Source organism: Mytilus edulis, chromosome 14, assembly GCF_963676685.1.
Source record: "Mytilus edulis chromosome 14, xbMytEdul2.2, whole genome shotgun sequence".
NCBI lineage: Eukaryota > Metazoa > Mollusca > Bivalvia > Mytilida > Mytilidae > Mytilus > Mytilus edulis.
Genome location: NC_092357.1, coordinates 28,499,327 through 28,524,336, shown reverse-complemented (window position 1 = coordinate 28,524,336; position 25,010 = coordinate 28,499,327). Strand labels below are relative to the sequence as shown.

Here is a 25,010-nt window from a genome sequence, read left to right as displayed (position 1 = left end):
CAAAACATGTAAACCTGCTGCATTTTAGCCCCTTTCATAATCGTGGGTATTGTTTTTATTTTGATGCATGTAATATGTTTGGCGTCCCTTTTGATGACCTGGTTCGTGCCCTTGGCATCTCAGGCTCTTTATTGGGGTTGTTGTCTCTTTGATTGCTGTTGTTGCTGGTGGAGATTTATTTCCCCGAGGGTATCACGAGCCCAGTAGTCAGCATTTTTTGTGCTGACATGAATTGTCATTGATATTGTTATTTTTATAAATTAACTGTTTACAAATTTTTGAATTAAAAAAAAACTAAGGCTTTTCTACCTCAGGCATACATTACCTTAGCTGTATTTGGCAATTTATTTTGGAATTTCGGTCCTCAATGCTCTTCAACTTCGTACTTTATTTGGCCTTTTTAACTTTTTTGGATTCGACCGTCACTGATGAGTCTTTTGTAGACGAAACGCGCGTCTGGTGTATACTAAATTTATTCCTGGTATCTATGATGAGTTAATTTTGACACGTTTCCCGTTTAATTTTGTTTTATTCTATGCTAATCAATAATTAAAAAAAATACCATTCATGTCAAGGAAAACATGATTAGTGTATGATTAATATTAATCATCATTCCCTACAATATGTTTCCTCAACGTAACCGTAAAACTCCTATCACGATAGCGCGAGCTTTGAGGAGACATGATCAACTTGAGGAGGAAATATCAGCAATTTCCCAACATGTATTCCATCATTGTAATGAAATCATGTCATTTACAAAAACAATTTTACCAAATAAATTACCCTTGGATACCATTTTTTGCATTGTGCAATTTTTATGTTGCCAAATTTAAATGTTATGCTTGAATAAGCAATAGTTAAAACGTGCCACAGTAGGACAACTGGATGTGCCTTTTTTTGACAAAATGTGATTCGGCGGCGCTAAATAGTTCTACGCCAAAAATTGAACTATTTGCGTCGGACGACGTCAACTGAAAAATGGCGCGCTTTGGTATTTTTTTTATGTTCTTTTTCAACAAAGTACCAACAATAAATATTGTTGATTGTAAGCATATCTAATTGAAAAAATATATGAGTTTACATATTATTTTTATTTTCGAACATCAAAATTAAATAGAGATCTTATTTTTTTATATCTGAACAAAGAATTTCCGATTTTTATTTTCCGCACTGTAGGATTAAATGACTAAATAAAAAATGGGAACAAAAAAATACCTATTCTTCGATATTCTAAACATTTGTACATCCTCTTCTCGCGAGTTTTTTTTTATCAAAATTTGTATAGAGCAGGGATGGTCAAGCCAGGGCAAACTTGTGTTCCCATTTTAATGCAGGGATCTCAATTTGTATAGGTTTATCCTTACTTGGTCGGTAAAGTTATAATAGGAAGAGTTTCTGTTTTTGTGATTCAATTCTTGAAAAAATATCGAAGCAAAATTGAATTTTACAACATTTGGGTAAAAGTCTAATTTACCATAAAAAAGGTCCAATAATTTTGGAATAGCTTAAATTCTAACATGACGTCCATCAAACGCTTTGAGTACACACCCGTGGTAAAATATGAATATTTTGACAGTGCTGTTCTGATTGTACTCCCACGTCAGATGCTTTTTTATGGATCAGGTACCCGACGTCATAGAAAGATGACGAACGAATATAAGCATTTTACGGGAAAATACACGCTTGTGAAACCGAAAATCATCACAGCAAGAAAACTTAAACAAACACTGCTAAAATCTGGAATACACCAATTATTTTCATACATTAATACATTTATGTAAATTATCATTTGAATTAATCCAAAACTGTCTAATTACGTTATTGAAAATAGTTTAAGCATGTCACTTATTCAGTTTGCTCCGTTCTTAGGGGTGCGTTTCTTTATGGGAACGGCAAATATTGTCATCCACTTAGAGCACTTCGATCCAAAAGAAGTGCCGTTATTATCCTATTAGAATCGAAATAATTCATGGAATGCTTGAATATATCGTGATTTTACCACGGGTTGTCCCTTTATGCCGATATTCTACATAAAATATTTTACGTAAAATATTTGTCATAAAGGGCCAACCTATGGGAAAATCACAATTTATTCAAACACCCATGAATTATCTCTTAATTAGCCCAAAGGTATAATTGAGCTTTCTTAAAATTACACTCATGGACAAGAAAAGGGAAACACATGAGGCCAGAGGGAAGATAAATTTCATGAAAACATCTGAATCAATAATCTGATTTTTTTACTAAATATGGTGAAATTTCGCTTGGACCAACAACAAAAAAACAATCTCCAATGCTATCTTCAACAAGAGAATAACAGCATCCTACATTTACTAAATCAGATAATAAAGGACATACCTCACCAGTATTAGAGACAATAAAATCAACACAGTCTCAATCAACTGTTAGTAATAACAGTAATTTTCTACCGCAATAAGTGGTCTTTTCACCAATGCAACATTTACATGATTTAATGGTGGAAATTTCAATTTTACCTTTAACAATGCGACATCATCGTCATCAGATCAACAACCCTCAGATGACAAAAAAAAAAAAAGAGAAATAAAGCGAAATTGACAGTAACAGTGATAGTAATTTCTAAAATATAATAATCATTCAATTCATTTTAAATCATTTTCAGATTAACCAGTATTTGTGGGATTATCCAATATTTTCATTACTCAGTATGCTTTAACAACTTTTAAAAAATAAACGCAATAAATATCTGACCAACACATGTATTTTATTTAACAAATCTAAATGCATTGCAAAAATAATAAGAATTTCTCCAGATGCTCTACAAATAATAAGACTCACTGTTTTAGTAATATACTAAAAGTATACTGAAAATGGGAAAACACATTTTTGTTTTAAGAAATTATGATTTAATGTATTTGCAAAATAAAGCGAGCAAATTAAGCAAAAAAGTCATCTTGCATATCAACCTATTATTACTAGTACTGTTTAAAACTTCAATTTTTTTCATGTAACCTGAAACCAGTCTGCCAAAAAACAAACAAAAAAACTAAGAAGATGCAATATAAAAACACCAATAAAAAGATTATCAACTTGAGATGAAAGCAAATGTACCTGTCCATCATGTATATTTCCTTTAACAATGATCAAAATACATACTGTGTAACAAGCTTTCAACAAAAGCACCAAAAACAAAAAGCTTTTGACGACTGATAATTCGGTCTTGCTTTCTACATATATTGATATCAATATCAGTTGCAAGTTACAATGTGAACACTGGTATCAATCATAATGATATTGGCTATATCAGGGGAAAATCCATGGCTATATGTACATTAATCATTCACATGAGAGTGATTCAAGTAGACAAAATATAAAATGACTAATACATGTTCAATATGTTAAGATTCCATTCATAGTAGTTAGTGTGTCAGAAATCATTTCTGATATTCTTCCACAGTCATAATAACCTTTCATCATTACCGAATTGAACAAAGAAATAATACGACGGGTGCCGTATACGGTGCAGGTAATTTTTACCCTTCCGGAGCACCTGGTTTTAATCCCGGTTTTTAGTGGAGTTCGTGTTGTTTCTTATATTTATTACTTACTGTTGATGATAATGTCCTTTGGTTTTGTGAGTCTTTGTTTAATCCATTGTTTTGATTGTTATGGTCTTCCTATTTCAGTGTAACTAAATTGGAATTTGAATCTAAGACCTTCTCATAAAGAGATGCTCTGACCCCTGAGCTACGTAGTTCAATGCACTGAAAGCATATACATTTCTCTAAGAATCATAAACGTGGTATACCTTATCCATTTAACTCAAAGTTGCCAAAAGAATGATACATTAATATTAACGTACATGGACCAACAGTATGCTGCGAAGCAATATTGAAAAACATTTCAATAATTCAGGTAATCTGGTTCTGTTAATGTTCCTTTACATTTTTTCAAGGAAAAAAACACCCCCGGGAAATATGTTTCCTCAATTATAATTATATATAAGGCAAAGCACTGAAAGGAAATGGTACCAAATAATTTGAACCAAATACCGTCCCAATGCAATTTGGTGGGGAAGTCTTTACAAAAATAACACCTACCTTCTTCCATTTCCTCTCACGTATAAATAGCGGGTACAAGGTGTGATATGTCGAGGTATAATTACAAAAAAGACAATTTTACAAATACCTGTCTCTTCTAACGAATAGCAACTACTAAATATTTATGCACTCTCAGACTTCATACAAACAACATTTTGATGCGAGATTTCTGGATGTTTTTGAGTGCCGCGTATGCTTTGAAATTGTTCAGTAGTCAGCGAGAAGAAATTTCTTCTTCTGGTGATATGAAATACTTCGATCTTTTCATCTATCATTCAGCCTTTTTTTTTCTTTTTCTTGTATCATCTTTTAATATTATACATCAATATATGCATTATCATGTACACAACATATTTTTCTTCGTGTGGTTATTGGAAATATTTTACCCATCGTATTTTGGTTTTCAGCGGTTCAATATGTCAAAGACGTCTGATGCCTAGTAATAACAGAGACATCCAGTAATAACAATTCCCGCGAAATGATTAAAAAGGAAATTTTGATCAAAAACATTGCTTTGAAAGATGATAAAAATGTTATCTGAATGTGGATTGTATAGATATTGAAAGATATCAGCCCGCTGGGCAGAATATGAAGCTAAATAGCTCGGGGTATGACATTTTTCTATATCTACATATCAATAACCGGATAGCATGTACATATTAAACAAAAGACATAGACACAGATGTTTCTCATGCTACATGTTGACTTACCATCCCAATATTTTACAAGTTATCACAAACAATCCGATGAAATTGGAAAGGGATCGACACAAGCTTTTCGTAGATCAACATTCCTTCAAAGGTTCGCTATATAGAAGTGTTTTCAACTTGATAATTAAAAAGTTGGTTATTATGTTGAATGCATCTATTCCATCAAACTAGAAATAAAGTATACAAAAGATAGAATAAGTTGGCCTCATATCTTGACTCGAAAATGACAGTGAGTGTCAGCTTTTTCATTTTTTTTTTTATTTAATGAATTTGACTGTCCTTTTGATATATTTCGCCCAACCAGTTGTTTTTCAAACCACGCCTTTTTAGAAGATATTTCCTATATTTTGACGTTCTAAATACAGTGGTACAGTTTCAGCAGTAAAAGGAGTTCCAATGGTAAATTGCATTGTCGATATATATACAGCAATGCAAGATATAACTTTATTGGTGAGAGCTGATTTAACATCAACAGCAGCTCTTTGTCTCTGTACTCTTGCAAGAATACAACTGCTGTCTGACTTGTGAACTAATACCGAATACTAAAAGGGTGCCCAGACTTCCGAAAGTCCCTCCATTGGTACGGGAAACACCATATTTTGCAATGTTAATTGAAAGACTAACAATGATGTTCATCTTCAACAGTGTCAATTTGGTAAACAATATGTTGGCGATGCAGAACCGCCATTTCACAAATGAATGAACGGCGACTATGAATTCAAGCCAGACCTTCCTCTCAATCGACATTTGAGATCCACTGACAACACACGGACATATCCCAATCAATCGACCATTTCAATCAAAGGAAATAACACTGATTGGTCTAGGGAGGATGGCCTCGGGAAAGGGAAAGGATTTAAAGAAAATAATTATAATCATTATTATTATTATTATTATTATTATTATTATTATTATTATTATTATTATTATTATTATTATTATTATTATTATTATTATTATTATTATTATTATTATTATTATTATTATTATTATTATTATTATTATTATTATTATTATTATTATAAGTATTATTATTCTTGTGAGATTTGTTTTCCCATTACATTGCTGATGTAACATCTTAACTGTCATCAGCTTAAAAATTTTGGAATTGTACCAGATTATTTCGCAAATTACTATTTTTATCTAAAGTATAATCTTTGCTGAATATGTTGTAAATAGCAAACTGACCTACGTTATATTTTAAATTTAGAATTAAACAAGAGTATTTGTGTTCAATTTCAACAGTTGTTTAATTGTATAAATTTAAAGATTGTAATAGTTTAATCAGATTAGATTGATATGATTGAGTTACTAGTACATCATTATCAAATTGATTAAGGTTATCTAGAATCATCATTATTTATTGATACATGTGTAATTACAGTGAAACGTTTCGATTTTTTTGTTATTGGTGTGTTGTTGTTTTTTTTTAATTTATTTTATTCAGACATAGTCAATGGTTTCGTATTTGTTCTGAATTCATAATCTCTTTGATTTTCGACTTTCTTTGGCCTTTTTGAATATATCTTAATTTTACATGAGTATTACTGCAGAATCTTTTGTGTGCGAAGTTTGCGTCTGGCGTACGAAATATGAATTCTGGAATTATCTCACCTGTTAACTCATAAACGCATAACATTTCGAGCTCTTGTGAGTATATCACAGTCATGTGATTTTGACATAGATATCCCTTCGTTATCTTTCATTTTTTTCAACTATTAAAACATTGTAAACTTTAATCTGCACAGAAAGATGGAGCTGTACATCCAAGCATCAAATTTAAAGAGCTTAGAGAATTCACCACGATGCTAATTAAGGGTGGTATTGATCTCAACATTCAAGATAGGGTAAGTTGATGATAGATAATTGCGGTATGATTCAAATAAAGACAATTATTCTAACGAACTGGTAAAATGACTTTAATGGTTAAAACTATGAAGTTGCGAAAAAAGTTACATGTGTCTTTTGACATACGAATTTGCATTTATACACAGTTTAATTGTTTATTCATAATGTAAAACAAGGATTTTTTTTATTTTTTTCCAATTTTTGTCAATTTTCATTTAGTTTAGCGAAATTTTAACTAAGTTTTTAACTAAGTGGATACAACATTTGTAATTTAGATAACTTTGATAATCTCATGATTTTCCGAAAACAAAATGATTTAAACTTCTCTTTGTAAAGTTTCGAAGCCATTCCAAATCAGTATTTTTACAAATTATCAATGATGAGGATTTTTAACTTGCATTAGAGTTCAATGAAAAGGACAGGACCTCCTCGTTATTCTGATGCTCATTGAAAGATTGAAGTTACGTTTCTAAACTTCCTGTCGACAAAATGCAAAAAGTCCCGGCAATAACAGAATTCATACTAGCTTTTAACATAAACCTGATAACTCCATTCATCTTGCTTTGGTATTACAATTACACCATCAGTTAGGCTCTAATTGTTTTCATGGTTTTTGTGCATTCTTTTCTGAAGTACGTAGATATCAAACAACTTCATCAAATTTTAAAATAGACAGAATCTAAGACATGTCCTATGTACCTAATGTTATTGCTGTATTTATAATAGGTGGTCGTACTTTACATGAGGGAGCAGAAAATATTAACAAAAATGCCGATGGTACAAATGCATTTCACTTACTTGCTAGAGTTGAAATTCTATATCAAAACGAATCATCAAACGCCCACATAAGTTCCATAAATGTTAAACGGGGACTAGAAAGATTTCTGAAGCTGAATGATTCGAATACCAATCGTATAGCATGTTACATTTCGACAATCCAACAGAACGGTATGGACCGCCTTGTTATTCTAATGTTGATGGGAAGATTCTGTCTTTTTCATCGAAAATCGAGATTTATCTGTCCTGTCCTTGGTAATTCTGCGACTTCTTTCGAGACATAACTTTGATTCGATTTCATTTCCTGCAGAAAGCACTGAACATATTGTTCCATTTTGGCCCGGTTTTTACAAAAGGCAAAATCAGAAATTTCGTTTGTAGCCTATGCTCCGGTTATAGATGCCATGCCTCGACATTGCAATAGTATTTACAACTGTGAAACGATGTTTAGATATGTCAAAACGTGCTGGTCAACAATATGATGTGAAAACATTTGACAACTAATTGTATGGTGTAAAATGGTCTATTCTAGACGTCTTCGATGATGAACATTGGCATATGAGGCTATATCTCATGGCTCTTTTGTTTAATTTTTCTATTGGTGTTAAGACGAACATCGTTAATTAATATTGAACCAAATGTATATCACAGTTCATTAGCTAAAACACACAAAAGCGCTGAAGGTATTGCACAGTTTTTTTTATGATAATTAGAAGAGAGAAGAAAGATACCAAAGGGACAGTCAAACTCATAAATCAAAAACAAACTGACAACGCCATGGCTAAAAATGAAAAAGAAAAACAGACAAACAATAGTACAAATGACACAACATAGAAAACTAATAGTTTAACAACACGAACCCCACCAAAAAATAGGGGTGATCTCATGTGGTCCGGAAGAGTGAGCAGATCCTGCTCTACATGTGGCACCCGTAGAACATATGTTGCCATTGTTTGAAGAATTCAAAATACACTCTTGTAAACTATCACCAACCTTCGCATTTTGGGATATGTTTCTTCGTGCATTTGAAATATTGTTGCCAATCGGACGAACTATGCTAGGTGGATACCAGCCTACATATTTAAATATGTTGAATCTGTCTGAAACAGTAAAATCTGTCTTTATGTCATGTGAGTTTTCATAAACATGAACCCTTAAATAGGATCTGAAGTTATATGGCTACAGAGAAAACTATTATTAAAGATTCTAAAGGTTGTAGAGGCATCATATGACTGACAAGGGAACAAACACTGTACTTCGATAGATGCTTTCAAGACACATCCTTGCGGATTATAGTTCTGAAATGAGATCAAGATCGAGATTAGTCACAGATGCAGATATTGAACACAAAGAAAACTAGCCAACGACAATGACAATAACACGTGACAGGAAGAATGTCTCTGATTTGATAGGGTATATGCATTCAAATATAACCTACAAATTCAACGTTGCCGATCATCCTTAGCCATTGATAAATTCTAGTATTTCTCGCAAATTAAAGCCTCAATAAATGTTCATGCGTGCTTTCTTAAATCTCTTGAACATCGCAACCAGATGGTTAAATCTTTTGTGGAAGGCTGCACTAATGAGTCTGAAACGCATGTTTTCTACAGTCCTATGTCCAGGTCTACTCTCAATACTTTCGATGAAACCAAGACCTCCAAACCCAAGGGTTAATCAGGTGACTGTGGTTAGGCACATATAAACCCAGTAAAAATAGTTCGTCATGCTTTAGTTCTTACAAATGTTCATGAGAATGAGACTGTAGTCAGGATATTGGCATATCCTTTGGTCCAATACCTTCCGCTCTGTTTCATGATGATGGTACAATGTGAAAATGTTGAAAAATATGATATAATTCATCTCCTTGAATGACAATTTGCTCTCTTTTCAGTCTTCCAAGTAATGATGATATCTAACAAAAGTGTCAGGCTTATAACTTGATACGCCAGACGCGCGTACGTCTTCATAAGACTCATTCATCAGGGACACTCAGATCATATTAGTTATAAAGCCAAACAAGTATAAAGTTGAACAGCATTAAGGACATAAATTCGAAAACGTTGTGCCAAATCCGATAAGTTTTTAAACGGGTGATAAAGAATAGCAGTAAACATTGCATGTGCATCTATCGCCTCATTGTATGATCCGTAGGGAAAGTTCAGGTATGATTATGATGATCCAAACAAACTAAGGATAGAGTTTGTCGCCACAATGGATGCCAGTCTTGTGAAAATTCCTCCATGTGAAAACACATTTTTACAGCACATCCCATGTGCAATGCTTCAAACGCAATTTCGATAAACTCATACTTTCCAAAGACTCGTGTTGGTAAGAGGGTAAACACGTTTGCTCTCGGTTTTCTTTGAAGGACCTATGTCAGTAGATTTTCTTCAAGACCTTGTTGTTTGTACGTATACGTCAAGGGAAAATAGCTTGCAACAACAACTGTGTATGCAACCAACAGCAATCCGCGTATAGCAATATTTGTTCATGCGAAGGGTCTGATGGTTTTAGAAATCATTTAACTCACCGAGCAATATCGGAAGTATACGACGATGAAAACGATAACTGATGTCAGGTTTTCGAAAGTTGTCATGCCCTTTATTTGTTAAAATACCCCATGCCACCAATCTGTCTAAGCGATCCATATGTGATTTTGTAAGGAAAAGGCACATAAAACCATACCTAAAAAATCCTAGAGTTAGAATATGCGCTGAAACTTTAGTCCATCATTAAACTCATTTTATTTAATTGCCTTGTGAAATGTTTGTGACTGGTAATACATATACATCACAAAAACCAAATTGACTTCGTTTCTTTTTATAAATGCCGTAAAATTCAGAAATATACCTTTACAAGTACATGCGATGTAAAAAATTAATTGAGATTCGAATGGTCCATCTCCTATTTTGTTGCTAGTCTGAATTTTATGAAATATGCATTTGGTGGTTTCATTATTTTCAAATTTAATTTGAAAATGAAATGTCACAGTTTATTTCATTATGAATTTCTTGTTTAGTAACATTTTATTAATATTTTTTCGAGACTTTTTATAACCTCTGATGAAATAAATTGACAATAGTGAAAAAAACTCAATCACTAACCTTTGATTCATTTTAAAAAGACTTGCACCATATTTCAATTCTACGACCACGCAAAATTTAAAGAATAAACTTTTTTTCTTTCCAAAAAGTCATAGTTTAGCTTGCAGGTAGGGTGTTCCATTAAAGTTGAAAAAATTGTTTGCTTGGTCACTCCACTAATAAGACATTTCTGTTAAATCTTGCACCTTTTTTTCAATTAGTTACTGTATCATATAAACATTGTAATATTTTATCTGTACAGAAAGGTTGTACTGCACTTCACCACGCTGCATTTGAATTTACAAAGTTGCTTTTTGAAATCAATATAAAAGACAAGGTAAGTGGATAATAAATCAAAATGCAAACTTAAAATAATAATCAATCAAGCTTTAACGTGACACAACAAATTCCAATATAACTGTATTAAATATGAATTTTGAAATTGCCCATCTTAACAGTTTGCTCTTCTGTAATTATTGGCAATTTATTATCCCTAAAAAATGCCACAAATGTTTCTCATTAGACTGTAATGATATCGTTGATTTTTTGGGTATAAACATTGATTTTTTTATCAGTAAATTTAAAGCAAACTAAATATTTCTTGTATGTTATATACATTTATACACATTCATGTATCTACAATATGTCGATACCTGTATCTTGGCATTGCACTAGGTTATTTTTTTCTCTGTCTGTTTATGAATTCTTTACACTAAATCCATTGCCTGTTGGATGTGTCCGGATTGATAATTTAGTCTTAGATGCATGATTTGTCTATAAGTAGGAATGTGCGTCATAAGTTAAACATTTAAGTACCTCAAACTAATTTGATTTTAAAAACTCACTTTAATGTTGATCCACATTGTAGCCTCTCCATTTATTTTTGATATTCATTGGAATACATTTTTACTGCTTTTTATATGCCTTTATATGATAAATTTAAGTCTCTGTGTGGGAAAAGACAGGAAACTTTTAAGAAACCAGTACGTAAACGAAACGAATTATCTATGAATACTAGTATTCAATAAAAGAGGCGTAGTTTTTAGAAAGTGAAGAAAGTGAAACCGTTGTTTTATTGCTATGTTCAATAGCGAACGATCGTACAGAATCGTGGAAAAGCAAGGTTCAAAATAGAAATCATGATATCTTCAAGATATTGTACATGATTTGTTCGCATACAGGGAAACACCTTGTAGGTTGAATTCTAAATTTAAAATATTTTTCAACTTACACAAATGTACATGCATTTCTTCGTTTTCTGCCAAGTTTTTTTTAAACATGACGTATTCAACCTCACCATTTCGTGAAAAGCCATTTTTTCAGCATTTTCGCTTAGAATTACACAACATTTTTGGATTTATCCGCTAGAGGAAGTTAATAGTATATTCATTTCTACACTAAGGGAAGTAATTTATTCAAAAGGGCTAAAGTCACGTGGTTCAAATCATCTGAAAATATACCCTTGATTTTTGCCATATGATTAATGTGTAACTTTTTGCTGCTGGGTTTTCTATAATAAAAAAAAAACACTTTCAATCAAGAATCTATTGGTTTCGATTACTGGAAAGAGTAAACATACATTTGTATGCACTTTTCATTAGTCGTGACGGCAAATGTCGATATTAAAAAAAAAACTTTGTTTTTCATGACCTATTCATAATGTGAATATATGCTGATTTGATAGCTAAATACAACGAAACTTACTGTTACAGCCCTTTGGTGGTGTAAACTTTCAAAACTAAAGTGTATGGTGTAATGGTGTATGGTGTATAATGCAATGGTAGAATGTGTATCATGTGTATGTTGATATGGTGTGTGGGGTAAAAGAAATGATATATTGGTGTATGAGGAATTGTGTGATAGTGTAACGAATTATATGAATGAATGGTGTACGATATTGCACTGGATGAAACCGAAGTTCATTTTATTTTAATCTTTCGGATTGTAAAAAACTCCTATTTACATATTAAAATATGCTCAGATTTGGTTGTTGCGTTTAGATAATTTTTTCCTGAGACAATAAAACATGTTATATTGGAGCCAGTCTGAGATATGCAAACAACTGATTTCTGTTGATGACTCAGTTGTTTGAAAAAAAGGACATTCATGTTTGCACTGTTGACTTGGGCAGGAAAAAAGAAATATTAATTATACTACACTGGCCATAAACATGACAAATTATTGCATGACGGGATCGTTATCTCGCAAAACCGAGTATACTTGTACTCGAGTTTCCGAGTTCGACTTGACTGGTTAACTGTACACCATGTACACCAGTATTACATTCAATAGCTTGGTACTGTTGTTGTTATTTTATATAATCAACAACCATTAGTTTTTTGCATTGTTAATCGATTTATCTGAAAACAAAGTTCGAAAGATTTACGCTACACTTTAAACATGATCAGTACTTAATATATCGTTTTTTCAAAAAGGCAGATCATGGACTTATTTTTATTTACAAATATATGTGTATATGTTTTATCTGTATTGTTTATATAACCATGCTCATGAAGGTCTGAATTTTATTCATGAATTTACAATATTGTGATCAAAATTCGTTTTTTAAAACAAAAAAATAAACGTATTTTTGTAGTCGCACGCTTTCTTCTAAATTTATTTGCATAATCGGTAATTTTGGATCGTGTAGAAAGAAGGGGAATGGTGTATGGTTTAATGTGTAAAGTGTATGGTGCAAAGGTGTAACGTGTATGGTGTAATGGCACAAGGTTTATGATGAAAGGGTGTATGGTAAATGGTGTAATGGTGTGTTAGTGAGAAGTTTACACCGACCAAGGACTGTATTTTTGTTTTGTTAGTTGATAATATTTTCCAGATATACTAGGCCATATAAGTATTTCGAACATACAGGTATTTTTCTAGATATTCAGTATGTAAACTTTGCATTACTACATGTATAACAATAAACTGTATCTAAAAAAAACACCTAATGATGGTTAAGCAAAATGTACAATTTACAATTTAAATGATACAAAAACATTGACTGTTGGTGCCACGGGTTGGTTGTATCCCTAGTTGTATTGTTGATTGTATTCTTAGGGTGACATTTACTTTCACAAGTGACTTAAGCGTTTTGGTTGTGCACGATCTTTTGTATAAACACCCTTTGCTCTCAAATTGAACGCTTTTTCATCAGATAGTAAACGAGTTGATTTGTTGTGTAAAAGTTCATTTAAATATTTTGGAAGATGTTTTTCGAGGTTCATATGTAACCATTTACTCGTGATAACAAATTGGTAATGACCATTGTTATCAAATGTATTTACTACAGCTTTGACTAGTGAGTAAAATTAACAGCGTGAATTTAGTTAATCTAGTTATTTCTTAAGTAGCGTCTTTTAAATGATGTGACAACTAACAGGGTCATACCTTATAAAGAGTTACGTATTCAAAGTAAACGTGTCAATTACCATGAACATACACATACGGTCGTATCATGCGTGTATGATAACACCATACAAGTGTATACTCATGTTCAATCACATATTTTATAACTTTTTAAGTCTTTCTTGCATTTTATATATTTATTTCTTTGACCTTTGTATATATTTTTGATTGGATCATTTATAAAGAGTCTTTTGTGTGTGAAATTCGCGTCTGGCATACTAAAATTGAATCATGTGATATGTAATTATTTTATTTTACTTACATGTTCTACATGTGGAGATGGATCTACTCAGAAACATGTGACATCACCGGGAATTAGCGGGATACTTGTTTTTTAGTCCTTTATTTCCATGTTGTGTGATCTGCACTTTGTATTTTTTTTTGTTAATTTATTTCGACATACATATCCATTTGTTATCTTTCAAATTTCGTTTATAAATGAAAACTATTTAAACATTGTTATTGTGTATATATACAGAAAGATAGTACTGCACCATATACCACTGCATTGAAAGAGCTTAGAGAATTCACCAAGTTGCTTATTGAGGGTGGTATTGATCTCAACATTCAAGATAGGGTAAGTTTAATCCTATGTCAGTCTCTGACATGACGGTACATAATCTTGTTTGAGGGAGTTCGCTTCTCAGTTTCCAAATAATTATTTTTTTAAATCACTAGTTTATGTTGATAGGGGATTAATAAAGGAACCAAAATGAGCAACAAAATATATATATATATATATATATATAGGTCAATGTGCATATTTCAATTTTGGCGGGAAAATACTCTCTTTTGTCTTTTCAAAGCTTTATCAGATAACTTATCATAATACATGTAAAAGATTTGTAAAATGATAAGTAGGGTCAAAGGGCATTTTTTTAAGGCTTTCAAATGGAAAAAAAACAGAGAATTCCGTAAATCTGACCAAAATCCCATAACATGACAAGCAAACTTCCTTAACTAAATAAACTATAAGTTTAGAAAATGAATATATGTTCAGATCGCATTGCTGTAATTAGAGATTTTAGAAGGATTAACACTGTGTGACATTTTACAATGATTTGTGCACAATGTTACATATTGTATAGAAAATGTGTAATGTGCCTCTTTTTTCAAAGCTTGGTCTAACATTAAAGCTTATTATAATTATTCATATCAAATCAAGTTCAGTATTGTATGTTTTGTATGGTAGTCGTAATTGATTTGTCATTATTCTGCTCTTTTACGGGCAATGGGATTAGTAAGAATAATTTGTATTTGTATGTGTCATATGCCCCAAACTTCTGAACGTTCATAAATATACTAAAATTATGCACTCCCTCTCCCAAAAAAACCTTTATAGATTGTAAGATACAAATAACAAAATTATAATTCGAAATATACCCACTCACAAAATTGTAGTATGTGCTAATACGAAGCTGTTAATAAACTTTGATATTGGCTACCGGGTTGATTTGTTACTCATTGTAGTATTCGTTATTGTTTTTCTCCTATGATAACATATATGAATTCCTTTGAAATCTCTTCGAACATTTTACACACGAAATCACGAGTTGTTTTGTACGTTGTGGACAGAGTGACAACAGATTAGTTGCAATGGTTGTATTCTCAGTTACATTCTCTCAAAGATGACATCTTTATTTTCAATATATCAGTGAGTTTGGACCTTTTTGAATATTGACTCTTCCGTACCATTTAACTTCGTACTTTTGATTAAAGTGATCATCAGTGATGAGTCGATTGTGAACCAAGCTTGCATCTGGAGTAAAATATAGATTGATAAGTTAATAGTACTACCATGAGGAAAAGAATATGTGTCACATTCAGTTATCATCCATTCAAAAAGTTCATGCACAATTCAGATATTTTGTTGACCGTTATGCGATAACTCATGAAATTACATATGTTCTAAGGTTAAATCAGGGTTCTGCGGCGTCGTCGTTTTTTTTTTTCATTTTTGCCATGACATTTTCGACAGTTTATTTTCGACAAATTGCTTTGAATATCACTAACTAATCTTACATATTCTTTTCATTAATTACTGAATCATGTTGAAATTGTAATATTTTATCTGTACAGAAAGGTTGTACTTCGCTTCACCACGCTGCATTTGAATTTGCGAAGTTGGTTTTTGATATCAATGAAAAAAACAAGGTAAGTGGATAATAAATCTAACTTCAAAATTCAAGCTTCAATATGACACAAAAAATATCAATATAACTGAATTTAATGTGAATTTTGAAATTTCTCTCCATTTTGTACCTTTTTAATTATTGGCAATGCTATTTTAACCGGTTTTATATTTAAAAAGCTTATGATTGAGAGTTCATATGTACAATTATCCTTTTTCGTGGTTAAGTTTGAATTTCAAATTTTGACAATGAATATTTCTTTAGATCGCACTTTTTTAAATGTAGACAATTGTCACGGGAAGTATTTTTACTATGTCAACTATATATTACTATGAAGTTTCGTTGAACTGAGAAAATGGACATTTCATCTACAATATAATGTTTTTCAAAAGTCAAGGTATAGGACTGTGCCTCATAATTTGAACATTTTAGTGCCTCATGATTTGAACATTTTAGTGCCTCATAATTTGAACATTTTAGTGCCTCATAATTTAAACATTTTAGTGCCTCAAACTTAGTTCTGTCTTTTGTGATTTTAATTTTTTAGAAGAGTTTATAGACTTACTTTATTTTTTAACTACATTGTACTACTCGGATCGTTCTGGATATTCATAAAGATTCAACTTTACCGTTTTTCAAATGCATTTATAGTCTAATTTTATGTCTCTATGAGGTAAAAGATAGAGGTGATATCAGGAAACCAATACGTCAACGAAACACAATGTCTACAAATTTAACATATCCAATGAAAGAGGCGTAGTTTTTGAAAAGTGTAAAAAGTGAAACCGATATATACATATTTTTTAAAGGTAAATGTGTAAAAAACACTTTTAACTCATAGCAGTATTATTAAATCAGAAGTCTTTATTTATTGTCGACTATCAATTCGTGAATGTTTTTTTTACATGAAGTCTCTAGAAACCATGCTGGTAACAATGTGAAACATTACAGAATACTATTAATGTGGAGTAGTCAATCATTCCAACATTCACGAATTAAATGCCTCCATAGTTTCCAGGTCACACCCTACTACTGTAATACTGTTTATCTATACAAGTTCACAATGTTTTCTTTAAATTGTTAGTTTGGAAGTTTTGTTACATTAATATAATATTTAAGTATATATCTAACACACTTTGGCTAATATATGACCTAGAAGGCTAACAAAAAGTCAGATATGCAAAATTTATATGCATGAAGAATCAGTTTGATATATAAATTCACTTAAAGTTTTATAGAAATGTCTGCTAAAATCTTTGTTTTTGAATATCTTTAAAGCAGAGTATATGTTATTTTACAAATTTTAAAGGCCGTTGTAAAAATAAAAGCATACCCTTACAGATTAATTTTTCAGTTTCAGATTTTTCTCAGTTTGTTTTTTTTAATCTTCTGTTTCTCAAATCTGCTTTTTTTTACATTTGTATATTGTATCTTTAGCTTGTTATTTGCTATGCTGCTGTCACAAAAAGCACATTCAAGTGTTACATTCTACTTATGGGGTTTTGACTTGATAAAAACACCCAACAACAATATACTATTGGGTTTAGTGACTATAAAGAGAAAAAAAATATTCCCAATAATCTTGAATACACATATAGATATATTAAAAAAGTGCTTTTAATAACCGATGCAGAATGTGATTTGATATATAAATTTAACAAAACACACTGTTATGATTTTTTTCCCCATTAGTTGATAATATGTTTTGTAGAGCCGTGACTGCTTCAGACATATTTATAATATAACTATTTCTTAAACCGCATCTTTCATTAGTTTGTACGATACTGTATAATAGATATTTCAGCTGATCTATAACAATTCCATTTTCATGTCTGATATATCATGTGCTGTGATATGAGGCTATATTAAAACTGACGAGGACAGTTATCCCGAAAGTTTTATTATTGTAGAGGTTTGGTGGTTAAATGGTCTAGTGCATCAGGCACAGTGCAAGGTGATTTGGTGCCATGATATCTCAGTAGCATTAGGTCGAATCCGGGATCAGGAAAGAACAAAAAATAATATTACTCAAATTTACAAGCCTCACATTATTGGGCTCTTATTAAGAGGAATCATATACAGAAAGTGTTGCACTGTCATTGATCTGTAATATGTGTCTTGACATTACCCAAGGTCATGTTCTTCTCTGACTGTTTATGACGTTTTTACTCTAAATTCATTTGATAGTAAAATGTACTAATTGATATTTTATATTTGTTTTAGCTTTCAAATACCAGATCTGTATTAAGTGTCGCTTTGTTGTAAGGGTGTCCAAGTACCCGGACAGTGCAACCTGTGATTTTGAAGATGTATTTATTTTCGTATATATCTTAAGCATTTTTCAACTGGTCTCAGTATTTTTTTATTTTGTTGTTATGTAAAACTACTGTCCTAGGTTAAGGAGAGGATTGTGATCCTGATAACATGTTTAAATTTGCCACATTATGTATGTGTGTGCCTGTTGTAAGCCAGGAGCCTGAAATCCAGTAGTTGTCGTTTGTTTCTCATGTTTCTATTTTATATACTTTGTTTGTCATTTATAAGGCCATTCTTCTTCCGTAAACACCCATATATCACAACCAGTGATAATAATCATACTAATAAAAAACAAAAAAGGGTAAAGTGCAATACAAATTTCGAATCAGAACGAAAAGTCATATATATAGATGTATATATAACTCTTCTAAACATCAACCCAACAATGTTAGATCTGTAAATTTGCTTTCGCAAATTTTTGGTTCTTCCCTCGGCGGGATTCGAACCCATGCTACTGTGATATCGTGACACCAAATCGCCTGCACTGCAGTCGTCCCGCTAGACCACACGACCACATGGGCTTCAAAAGTAAAGCTTTCGGTGGCCATGTGTTACCTTTCTACGTCAGTTTTAATCTAGCGGCGTACTACAGTACATGATATATAAGTAGCATATTAATCTATTGCAATAAAAAATCATAATATCTAATAAAATTTGTAGATTTAGCTAACTAAGTCCTAATATTTGTTTAAAGTAACATTCGTTTATAGTGGAAAGTAGTTTTAACGTTGATTCAGCTACATTTAAAAATTACTTGCCGGTCCCTCTCTGTGATTACCATAAGAAAACGCTGGTTCATTTCTCAATCAATCTAACATCAAAGAGGAGATAATTAATTCGATTTACATTCATAGTCTTTTTCAAAAATGATTGGTATGTAATCATTTTAAACGTTTCAAATTTAGGAAATTATATTCGTACATCAATGTTTTTGATACACCAATAACAAAAACTGAAATATATTGAATTGATACACTTTGTAATTATTCAAAATTATATCAGAAACGTAAACTTAATTATAAAATAATGAACCTGTCAAGGGGAGAGAATAATCGCATAACTTTTTCGAATTGACACATAATACAACGAATTGTCACTCTTGCATACGAATGGCACATCAATAGAATATTTTAACTGCGCAATCGTCTGCCACCTTCAATGATGATTCTAAATTATAAATATAACCAAAAGTTGTTAATCTATAGATAGTGAAGACTTATGAAAGCTAACCCACTGTAAAAATATTTTTTTCAATTTTTTAAAACTTCCTCAGAAAAATGCTCGAGCCACTTGACTTTCAAAGCTCAAAATTAACGTTTTTACACAATATTTGAATAAAGTAGTTAAAGATTATTCGCTTCTCAAAGTTTAAGACGCAATAAAAATCGTATGCTTGCACCTTCCTACCGAAATACGGATTAAATTAAGTCCTGAACATTTCGACATTTCTTCGTATATTTATAACAAAACCGGTTTTAACCAAATCACAAGTACGTGTTAAGATTCGACTGAATACCTATATCTCGATATGGTCAGATAAAATTGCTAATATAAGGCATGGAGATATGTATATATATATATTTATTTATATCCATCAATATACATCAATCCAACAATGTTAGATCTGTAAATTTGCTTTCGCAAATTTTTTGTTCTTCCCTCGCCGGGATACAAACTCATGCAACTAAGATATCGTGACACCAATTCGCCTGCACTGTAGCCGTCCCGCTAGATATATATACATTATATATACTAGTATTTCAATACACACAATCATTTGTAAATCAATCAATCTCTTAATGCATGATACAAAATATCAAATAGCATGAATGTAAAAATTAACATGACCTATCGAGTAGACCCTGTCGTGCCGAATGATTTAACCGCCAAATCACACAAACCACTTAACCTAAACGCCACCTATATGGGTAGACAATTCAGAAGAAAATAATTTCATTTTAATTCATAAAATCAACCGACTGAAATTATATTTATTTTTATTGTTTAAATTATTTTATGGACTTTATAGCTGACTATGCAGTATGGGCAATGTGATCTTTAGCTGTTAATTCTTGTGGCATTTGTCACTTGTGAAGAGTAGTCTATAAAGATTTGGTATTGAAGTTTGGTTGTACCTGTCGAAAACTTATTTCAAACGGGATAGCACATCCTCATTTTTACGGAAATGTTGTTAACCGTGCCCGGAAATTAAGAAATGATCCATGTAAACTTGTTGCTCCTTAAAATAAACTTATTCTTAAAGGTTACCTATTCAACACTGTGATAAGATCATTCAATATTGTTTTTATTGGTATAAATATTGACTTTGTTATCAGTAGACTAAAGGCTAACTAAATATTACTAGTATGTTATATACATATACATTTTCATGGATCTACAATCTGTCGATACCTGTAACTTGGCATTGCACCAGGTCATGTTTTTCTCTGGCTGTTTATGACGTCTTTACACTTAATCCATTGTATGTTGGATGTGTACGGATTGATTGCTTTGTCTTAGAGGCATGTTTTTTTATTAGTTGAACTAGCAGTCAGATAACTGCGAGTACTCTCAGATCTGTTTATTTTGTCTTTTTGTGTCGGGATGTATAAGTACCCAGCCACGTCCACTTTTATTTTTTGTCTATCTGATGAGTTAAGCCTTTTTCAATTGATTTTTATAGTTCGTTCTTATGTTGTACTGTTATACCACTGTCCTCGGTTAGGGGGAGGGTTGGGATCCCGCTAACATGTTTAACCTGCCACATTATTTATGCATTTGCCTGTCCCAAGTCAGGAACGTGTAATTCAGTGGTTGTCGTTTGTTTATGTGTTACATATTTGTTTTTTGTTCATTGTTTTACATAGATAAGGCCGTTGGTTTTCTCGCTTGAATTGTTTTGCATGGTCTTATCTGGGCCTTTTAAAGCTGACTATATGCAGTATGGGCTTTGCTCATTGTTGAAGGCCGTATGGTGACCTATAATTGTTAATGTTTGTGTCATTTTGGTGTTTTGTGGATAGTTGTCTCATTGGCAATCATACCGCATCTTCTTTTTTATATCATTTTGCAATCATATCACATCTATTTTTTATATGAGTCATCATACCTAATGCCCAAAATTTTTAAGATCTTCATGACTTATCTATTAACTTTATTTTCAAACTTATTTTCGTAAAAATCACTCAATATAGACCAGTTTTGCTCAAAATGTATAAGTTTAACCAGTCAAAGAGACAATTACATGAACTGACTGGCTCCCAAAAATGTATACTACTAGTTAAAAAAACAGGACGTCAAATTGAACACCGACTATACTAATAAACACACATATTATATCTTAAGGGAGCAAAATGCAGCCAGGATTGAACTGGTTTTGTTACATCCTAATTGTCATACTATCCAATAACGCACATTAAGTTCAGTATATTTCAGTAATCAATGTGATGTCTCGCATAGCTGAAGTTTCCACATTCTTAAAACAACTGTTTCACAATTCAAGACTTTTTTGAAATATATCAAGAAAATCTGAAGTAAAGGTTGGGGTAGTAAAAGTGAAAGAATGAATTGAGATTCTGAGAAGTTTGAGCCAGATTCATGTTAAAAATGTGAAACTCAGCCTTGTATTTTGACTTTAAATGAAGTACACATGAGCTTTCCATATTACGGAATAATGTTTACGAGACTTGTAACTAACAGTGGCTCCGTTAGTTTCGCCAGTTTCGCCAGACGCGCATTTTGTCTACAAAAGACTCCTCAGTGACGCTCGTATCCAAAAAAGATAAAAAGGCCAAATAAAGTACGAAATTGAAGAGCATTGAGGACCAAAATTCCAAAAATATTGCCAAATACAGCTAATAAAGAAAAGAAATGCAAGTTCTATTGATAAAAACAAAACTTATACATTTTGAGCAAAACTGGTCTATATTGAGTGATTTTTACGAAAATAAGTTTGAAAATAAAGTTTATAGATAAGTCATGAAGATCTTAAAAATTTTGGGCATTAGGTATGACGACGGACGCCGGACGCCAAGTGATGAGAAAAGCTAACTTGGCCTTTTGGCCAGGTGAGCTAAAAAGGACATAAAAGATATACATATTTGATGTTAATGGGAAGAATAAGTGTAATGTTTCTTAACACAAATATTTCTCAAGTGAGTCTATGTTCCCTATGAATATCAATCTTACAATTGAAATGATTAATCGGCTCTTACCAGCTAGTTTTTAAGGCTTTTGTGTCTACGGAAACCAGTACGAATAACATTTTGTTCTTATTATCATAAACATTCATGTCAGCTGATGTTGCTAGCACTAGAGAATATTTTATTAATGTCTTTACTTTTGTAGAACATATATTAATTTATAGTTCACGATACCGAAAAAGAGACGGGATTGTTATTACAGCAATTTCGAAAGATCCACTGAATATGTCAACTAAATATTCCATTACGGTCAACACACCCGTGTTGTTGCCAGTTAGATGTTCGAAGGAATGATACTTTACATATGTCATTTTAAAAAAACGAAGATTTTGTTTTTTATCTCAGAGTAATAAATAAAGCCAGTAGCGCCAATGTCAAAAATTCATAAACATCTTACTTTGACACATTCAAAAACTTTTTTTTCGCATAATAAAAACCAGTTGTCGACATTTTTCAACTGAAAAGTACATGAAACATATGAAATTTGTATACTAATGAATTATCATAGGACAGAACATGTTGATCATTTCAATTGTAAGATTGGAATATTGATATTCATAGGGAACATAGACTCACTTGAGAAATATTTGTGTTAAGAAACATTACACTTATTCTTCCCGTTAACATCAAATATGTATATCTTTTATGTCCTTTTAAGCTCACCTGGCCAAAAGGCCAAGTTAGCTTTTCTCATCACTTGGCGTCCGGCGTCCGTCGTCCGTCGTCCTGCGTCCGTCGTCGTTAACTTTTACAAAAATCTTCTCCTCTGAAACTACTTGACCAAATTAAACCAAACTTGGCCACAATCATCATTGATGTATCTAGTTTAAAATTTGTGTTTCGTTACCTGGCCAACCAACCAAGATGGCCGCCATGGCTAAAAATAGAACATAGGGGTAAAATGCAGTTTTTGGCTTCTAACTCAAAAACCAAAGCATTTAGAGCAAATCTGACATGGGGGTTAAATTGTTTATCTGGTCAAGATCTATCTGCCCTGAAATTTTTAGATCAATCAGACAACCCATTGTTGGGTTGCTGCCCCTAAATTGGTAACTTTAAGGAAATTCTACTGTTTTTGGTTATTATCTTGAATATTATTATAGATGGAGATAAACTGTAAACAGCAATAATGTTCAGCAAACTAAGATTTACAAATAAGTCAACAGGACCAAAATGGTCAATTGACCCCCCAAGAAGATATTGCACTTTATAGTCAATTTTTAACCTTTTTTCGAAAATCTCCATGATCTTTTACAAAAAATCTACTTCTCTGAAACTACCGGGCCAAATTAATCCAAACTTGGCCACAATCATCATTGATGTATCTAGTTTAAAAATTGTGTTTTTTTACCCGACCAACCAACCAAGATGGCTGCCATGGCTAAAAATAGAACATGGAGGTTAAATGCAGTTTTTGGTTACAACTCAAAAACCAAAGCATTTAGAGCAAATCTGACAACGGGTAAAATTGTTCATCTGGTCAAGATCTATCTGCCCTGAAATTTGTAGATGAATCTGACAACTCGTTGTTAGGTTGCTGCCCCTAAATTGGTAATTTTAAGGAAATTTTGCTGTTTTTGGTTATTATCTTGAATATTATTATAGATAGAAGATAAACTGTAAACAGCAATAATGTACAGCAATATAAGACTAAAAAATAATTCAAAATGACCAAAATGGTCAATTGACCCCCTAAGAAGTTATTGTCCTTTATAATCAATTTTTAACAATTTTCATAAAATTTGTAAATTTTAACTAACATTTTCCACTGAAACTACACGGACAAGCTCATTATAGATAGAGATAATTGTAAGCAGCAAGAATATTCAGTAAAGTAAGATGTACAAACACATCACAATCACCTAAACACAATTTTGTCATGAACTGTCTGCTTCCTTTGTTTAATTCACATATACCAAGGTGAGCGACACAGGCTCTTTAGAGCCTCTAGTTTCTTTTTGAAATGGTTTGAACAAAAGAGGGAATAAAATATTCTGTGATCTCAATTCAAGGTAGCTCCCCTTGAAAACAGATTTTTTTGTCTGATTTAATGCTGAAATGATACTCTTATACATCATTATATTCCCAGAAATGTCTTTTATTTCCCCATATGAGAGAAACTTTCCACTATTACTAATCACACCATTTACAAAAACAATACAAATACCAACTTTTATAAATTATATGTTTTTGTTGCTATTTATATTCTTATTCATCCAAAATGGACTAGCAAAAAATGTTTCCATGTAGAATTTGTATCTTTAATAGCAAAACATTGTCATGCTTTAAATCCAAAATTGGTTTTTGACATTTTAAATAGTGTTTGTTGTGTAACTTTTACCTAGTTTGAACAATTTTTATTTATCCATATCTGTAAATGAAATATTTAACCATTTAAAGTTAGAACTAAAGAATTGTTTTATCCATGTACACTTTTAAGCTATCATACATA

The 25,010-nt window shown here is 31.8% G+C and overlaps 1 protein-coding gene across 1 annotated transcript in view; it reads left to right on the top strand.

Moving 5' to 3' along the window:
- Nucleotides 1-12,277: 12,277 nt before the first annotated feature.
- The window catches only part of LOC139503248 (ankyrin repeat domain-containing protein 6-like), a 47,136-nt gene continuing 34,403 nt past the window's right edge, over nt 12,278-25,010 (top strand). The window contains exons 1-2 of the mRNA XM_071293008.1: nt 12,278-12,298; nt 14,387-14,485. Of these exons, the coding sequence (XP_071149109.1) occupies nt 12,278-12,298; nt 14,387-14,485 (120 nt within the window). The remainder of the gene's footprint in view (nt 12,299-14,386; nt 14,486-25,010) is intronic.